The sequence below is a fragment of the Pseudorasbora parva genome, chromosome 23 (assembly GCF_024679245.1).
Source record: "Pseudorasbora parva isolate DD20220531a chromosome 23, ASM2467924v1, whole genome shotgun sequence".
Taxonomy (NCBI): Eukaryota; Metazoa; Chordata; class Actinopteri; order Cypriniformes; family Gobionidae; genus Pseudorasbora; species Pseudorasbora parva.
This window is the reverse complement of record NC_090194.1, coordinates 1,320,445-1,326,180: the sequence shown is the minus strand read 5'-3', so window position 1 is coordinate 1,326,180 and position 5,736 is coordinate 1,320,445. Positions and strand designations below refer to the sequence as shown.

Genomic DNA, 5,736 nt, shown 5'->3' with positions numbered 1-5,736 from the left:
TTCTGGAAAAATTCCTCCCATGTCAATTTGTGCCATCGGAGGAATTGTTGTCCAGACGCTAAAGACTCCAGCCAGCAGAGGGAGCCATTTCCGCATGTTTTCAACTCGCTCGTGAGGATGGAGATCACACTCACAGCACTCGGCTCGCAGCTGCAGCCTCAGGCATTCATGTTTAAACAGTGCAGCCAGCGGAGCAAAGTAAGTCTTTCAACTTCTCAAACTAATTCCTATGAAAGTTAAGCTTTCAAAGGCATGAACTGAAAACGCAGCAGACTGAACACGCGCTGGGAATCTATGCCACGGACACGGTTACCTCAGCTCTCATCACGAGCTCATCCATGACTGTCGATATATCTGACTCCTGCAGCGTTTGGGCTGAGACTCCCTCAGCGGCTAAATCACATTATATCGAACACACACGTTCAGTTTGTAATTGTAGTGTCTGTTCTCTAACTGAACTGATTTTATGAAAATGAACGCTGTGGGAAAGTGATGAGTGATCCAGCCGCGGTGGCTGTGGGAGTGGCCTCACATGGCAGTGAAGCATTCTGGGAATTGTATTCTTTCATCCCCATGAGACAAAAATCCATTTTCTGTCTTTTCTCAGTCTAGAAAGCACCAAATAAAACTACTACATTAATGACCCAGTTTAAATACAGATAGATTCATCTTCCCAGCGCTGAAGTACTCCTTTAATGTCGGATTAACTTAAGTCCTCTACGTTGTTTTGTCTGACCCAGGATCTGAGTAACACAAAAACTACCCAAACACTGCACTCTTAGAAGAAAAGGTTCTATAAGCTCTACGTATTTGGAACCCCTAAAAGTTTCTATAGAGAACCCTGTTTAAGTGCCAAAAGGGTTCTTTTTCTTGCCATTATAGAAGCTTTTTAGCATAAGGCCGTGTGTCCACCAAAGCGTTTTTATCCAGCTGAAAACTCCTCGCTGTGAGCTCTTGAGAGCGTTTTAGCAGGCAGCGTTTTTTTAAAATAAATAATTAATTTAAATTATATTTAATTTGATAAAATGTAAAGTATTTGCTCTGGCATTTGTTTTAAATCATTTTGTTCTGTTATTAAAAAGCGTCTACAAGAAAGAACCCTTTTGGCACATAAACTGGGTTCTATATAGAACACTTAAAAAATGCATTTAATTTTTTGTTTTATTTTCTTGTTTCTATAGTCTAAATATCTATAAAAAAAAATACATTTACTAGACAAGTAAAAATTATTGTCTTGTTTTGAGGAAAAAAATAACTCAAAATGAAGAGAGTTTTTGCCTAAAATAAGATAAATAATCTGCCAATGGGGTGAGATAAATAATCTTGTTTTCTGTTTGAATTAAGATTATTTTTCTCACCCCATTGGCAGATTATTTATCTTATTTTAAGCAAAAACTCTCTTCATTTTGAGTTATTTTTCCCCAAAACAAGACAATTACTTTTGCTTGTCTAGTAAATTCTTCTTGTTTTAAGAATTTTTAGATGTTTGGACTATAAACAAGACAAAAATACTGAGTAAGAAGAGCATTTTTTGCAGTGAACCTTTAGGGTTTCCTATAGGGCCGATAGAGAAGAGTGTGGGCACAGTTTGGCTGACATGTGGACGCATTAGCGCTTTTCATTTGGCCATTGGTGTTAAAGACACGAGGTAAAGAGCAGGATGGTGCTAAATCGACAGTGCTAAACCACAGCGTTTGAATTCGCAGGATTGAAGCGTACCTAATGCCCTTAAGGCATAATAATAAATGGCATTCAATCAGGCCTGTAAAAAGCTTCAGTAATTACAAAGGTGAGAATCTCATTACAAGACTATAATGGAAAGTTTTATTGAGTTGGACAGCTAATGCGTTGCACTGTTCACTAGACCTGACTGAACCAATGACAATGAATCCGTAAAAATGGTTAAGGCTGGCTGTCGGCTTCAGAAACAATACGTTTGTTTTCTATACGTGTGTGGCTGAAGTTTTGTACGCTCAGTGCGGTGACAATCTGGGCACAATCAAAACTGAGCAGCTGTAGAATTGAGGAAAAACATTTCACTGCCAGAACTTGTGCAAATAAATTACTAAATAAATGTTGTATTTGAATGCTGGCATGTTGCTGTCTCTACCAGCCCGCTGAAATAACACAACAGTTATCAATATGATGTGCTGGTCCACCAGAATATTAGCCTGAATGCCAGCCGAACTCAGCCCCGCCCACAGCCGAACTCAGACCCGCCCACAACATGTGAGCTCAATGACCGTCAATGAGATCATCAGGGTGGGCTTTAGCCGATGATGGACAGATGTTTAACAGAAACTGACCAATGAGATCATCAGGGCGGGCTTTAGCCGATGATGGACAGATGTTTAACAGAAACTGACCAATGAGATCATCAGGGCGGGCTTTAGCCGATGATGGACAGATGATCAACAGAAACTGACCAATGAGATCATCAGGGTGGGCTTTAAGCGATGATGGACAGATGATCAACAGAAACTGACCAGTGAGATCATCAGGGCGGGCTTTAGCCGATGATGGACAGATGATCAACAGAAACTGACCAGTGAGATCATCAGGGCGGGCTTTAGCCGATGATTCCAGAGTGTGTGCAGACAGGGTTGCCAAGTTTTTCCAACAAAACCCGCTAACTACTAAAATGGTGTTTGTGGGGTAAATGTGTTATTTTGACAACGTCATCTGCTAGAATTAGCAATCCTGGGTCTATATATCCCATAATTGAGGTCGCTTCAACCCACGGACATGGAAAACAACCGCCGGGATAACCGCAGACTTGGCAACACAGTGAAGTTGAGTTCTGTTGACATTTAACAACTAACGTTATGCGTCGCTTCGCTGCTCTGATTGGTTGTAGGTCTGTCCAATTGAGGTCTTTCCTGGTTGGGTTGAAACACGCCCCATAATCACAGCCCAATGAGCATCAGACTCATATTCTGACTAGAGTTCAGTATGACCACGTCAGGCTAGAGACGTGTTTTCAAGGGTTTTGCATGGTGTTCTTAGAGGTGGAGCATTATTTGAGTTCTCAGAGCCTCAGGGACAAAACATTTGAGTATTCTGGCATTCTGGCTTTGTGTTTGGGTTTCGCTTTGGGTTTGGGTTTGGCTTTGGGTTTGGGTTTGGCTTTGGCTTTGGGTTTGGCTTTGTGTTTTGGGTTTGGCTTTGTGTTTTGGGTTTGGCTTTGTGTTTTGGGTTTGGCTTTGTGTTTGGCTTTGGCTTTGGGTTTGGGTTTGGGTTTGGCTTTGGGTTTGGGTTTGGGTTTGGGTTTTGGCTTTGGCTTTGGCTTTGGCTTTGGGTTTGGCTTTGTGTTTTGGGTTTGGCTTTGTGTTTTGGGTTTGGCTTTGTGTTTTGTGTTTGGCTTTGTGTTTGGCTTTGGGTTTGGGTTTGGCTTTGGGTTTGGCTTTGGCTTTGGCTTTGGCTTTGGGTTTGGCTTTGTGTTTTGGTTTTGGGTTTGGCTTTGGGTTTGGGTTTGGCTTTGGCTTTGGCTTTGTGTTTTGGCTTTGGCTTTGGGTTTGGCTTTGTGTTTTGGGTTTGGCTTTGTGTTTTGGGTTTGGCTTTGTGGTTTGGGTTTGGGTTTGGGTTTGGCTTTGGGTTTGGGTTTGGGTTTGGCTTTGGGTTTGGGTTTGGCTTTGGCTTTGGCTTTGGGTTTGGCTTTGTGTTTTGGGTTTGGCTTTGGGTTTGGGTTTGGGTTTGGCTTTGGCTTTGGCTTTGTGTTTTGGCTTTGGCTTTGGGTTTGGCTTTGTGTTTTGGGTTTGGCTTTGTGTTTTGGGTTTGGGTTTGTGTTTGTGTTTGTGTTTTGGCTTTGGCTTTGGCTTTGGGTTTGGCTTTGTGTTTTGGTTTTGTGTTTGGCTTTGGGTTTGGGTTTGGCTTTGGCTTTGGGTTTGGCTTTGTGTTTTGGCTTTGGCTTTGTGTTTGGCTTTGTGTTTTGGGTTTGGCTTTGGCTTTGGGTTTGGGTTTGGGTTTGGGTTTGGCTTTGGGTTTGGCTTTGGCTTTGTGTTTTGGCTTTGGCTTTGGGTTTGGCTTTGTGTTTTGGGTTTGGCTTTGTGTTTTGGGTTTGGCTTTGTGTTTTGGGTTTGGCTTTGTGTTTGGGTTTGGCTTTGGCTTTGGCTTTGGCTTTGGCTTTGGGTTTGGGTTTGGGTTTGGGTTTGGGTTTGGGTTTGGGTTTGGGTTTGGGTTTGGGTTTGGCTTTGGGTTTGTGTTTTGGCTTTGGCTTTGGCTTTGGCTTTGGCTTTGGCTTTGGCTTTGGCTTTGGGTTTTGGGTTTGGCTTTGTGTTTTGGGTTTGGCTTTGTGTTTTGGGTTTGGCTTTGTGTTTGGGTTTGGCTTTGGGTTTGGGTTTGGCTTTGGGTTTGGCTTTGGGTTTGGGTTTGGCTTTGGGTTTGGCTTTGGCTTTGGGTTTGGCTTTGTGTTTTGGTTTTGGGTTTGGCTTTGGCTTTGGGTTTGGGTTTGGCTTTGGCTTTGGCTTTGTGTTTTGGCTTTGGCTTTGTGTTTGGCTTTGTGTTTTGGATTTGGCTTTGTGTTTTGTGTTTGGCTTTGTGTTTTGGGTTTGGCTTTGTGTTTTGGGTTTGGGTTTGGGTTTGGCTTTGGGTTTGGGTTTGGCTTTGGGTTTGGCTTTGTGTTTTGGGTTTGGCTTTGGGTTTGGGTTTGGCTTTGGCTTTGGCTTTGGCTTTGGCTTTGGCTTTGGCTTTGGCTTTGTGTTTTGGCTTTGTGTTTTGGGTTTGGCTTTGTGTTTTGGGTTTGGCTTTGTGTTTTGTGTTTGGCTTTGGGTTTGTGTTTGTGTTTTGGCTTTGGCTTTGGCTTTGGCTTTGGGTTTGGCTTTGTGTTTTGGTTTTGGCTTTGGGTTTGGCTTTGGCTTTGGGTTTGGCTTTGTGTTTTGGCTTTGGCTTTGTGTTTGGCTTTGTGTTTTGTGTTTGTGTTTGGGTTTGGCTTTGGCTTTGGGTTTGGGTTTGGCTTTGGGTTTGGGTTTGGCTTTGGCTTTGGCTTTGTGTTTTGTGTTTTGTGTTTGGCTTTGGCTTTGGCTTTGGCTTTGGCTTTGGCTTTGGCTTTGGCTTTGGCTTTGGGTTTGGGTTTGGGTTTGGCTTTGGGTTTGGCTTTGGGTTTGGCTTTGGGTTTGGCTTTGTGTTTTGGTTTTGGGTTTGGCTTTTGGGTTTGCTGAGGGATCATGTGTGGATGATCCCTCAGCAAACCCCTTCATAGATACGACACATTTAAATTCTATTCACTTTACTTAAAACATATCTAATTTTGATATAACTTAATTGTGTTCAATTAACCTAATATATTTAAAACTGAATTTTCTTTAAATAATTTGCGTTAAAAGCATGCTTTTTGGGACTACATTATGAGAGTAAATTTAGGGATTAAATATTATTTTATGTTTTTTTCTGTAAAGGGAAAGATGTTTTTAGTTAATGCAGTGGTTTTCGGAAGGTTCTAAGGGGTCCCCAGAAAATTCCAGAGATTAAACAGACAAAGCAAAAATGGATAAAGTCTACTCTGTTTAAATATTTCTCTCTTCTAGAATTGTATATGTTTGTATATGTCTCCTTTTAGTGAGTTTCTCTTCACCATAGCCCTTTTATTTCGCTCACCGGGGTCGTAAAGCAAATACGTAAACTGCTCACATACATTTATTGTGAAAATTGCTTATATAAGTCATTTTAATTGAAAATGTTCTTCAGTTTTATACATCCAACATTAAGTATAGCCAATTTAAGTTGAGTACAATACTATTT

At 41.6% G+C, this 5,736-nt stretch overlaps 1 protein-coding gene across 1 annotated transcript; it reads right to left on the bottom strand.

Moving 5' to 3' along the window:
* Positions 1 to 3,028: 3,028 nt before the first annotated feature.
* On the bottom strand, positions 3,029 to 5,164 carry LOC137063143 (adhesive plaque matrix protein-like). The gene has a single exon (XM_067434216.1). It carries the CDS (start codon positions 5,162 to 5,164, stop codon positions 3,029 to 3,031), a length of 2,136 nt encoding a protein of 711 aa, XP_067290317.1.
* Positions 5,165 to 5,736: the final 572 nt, after the last annotated feature.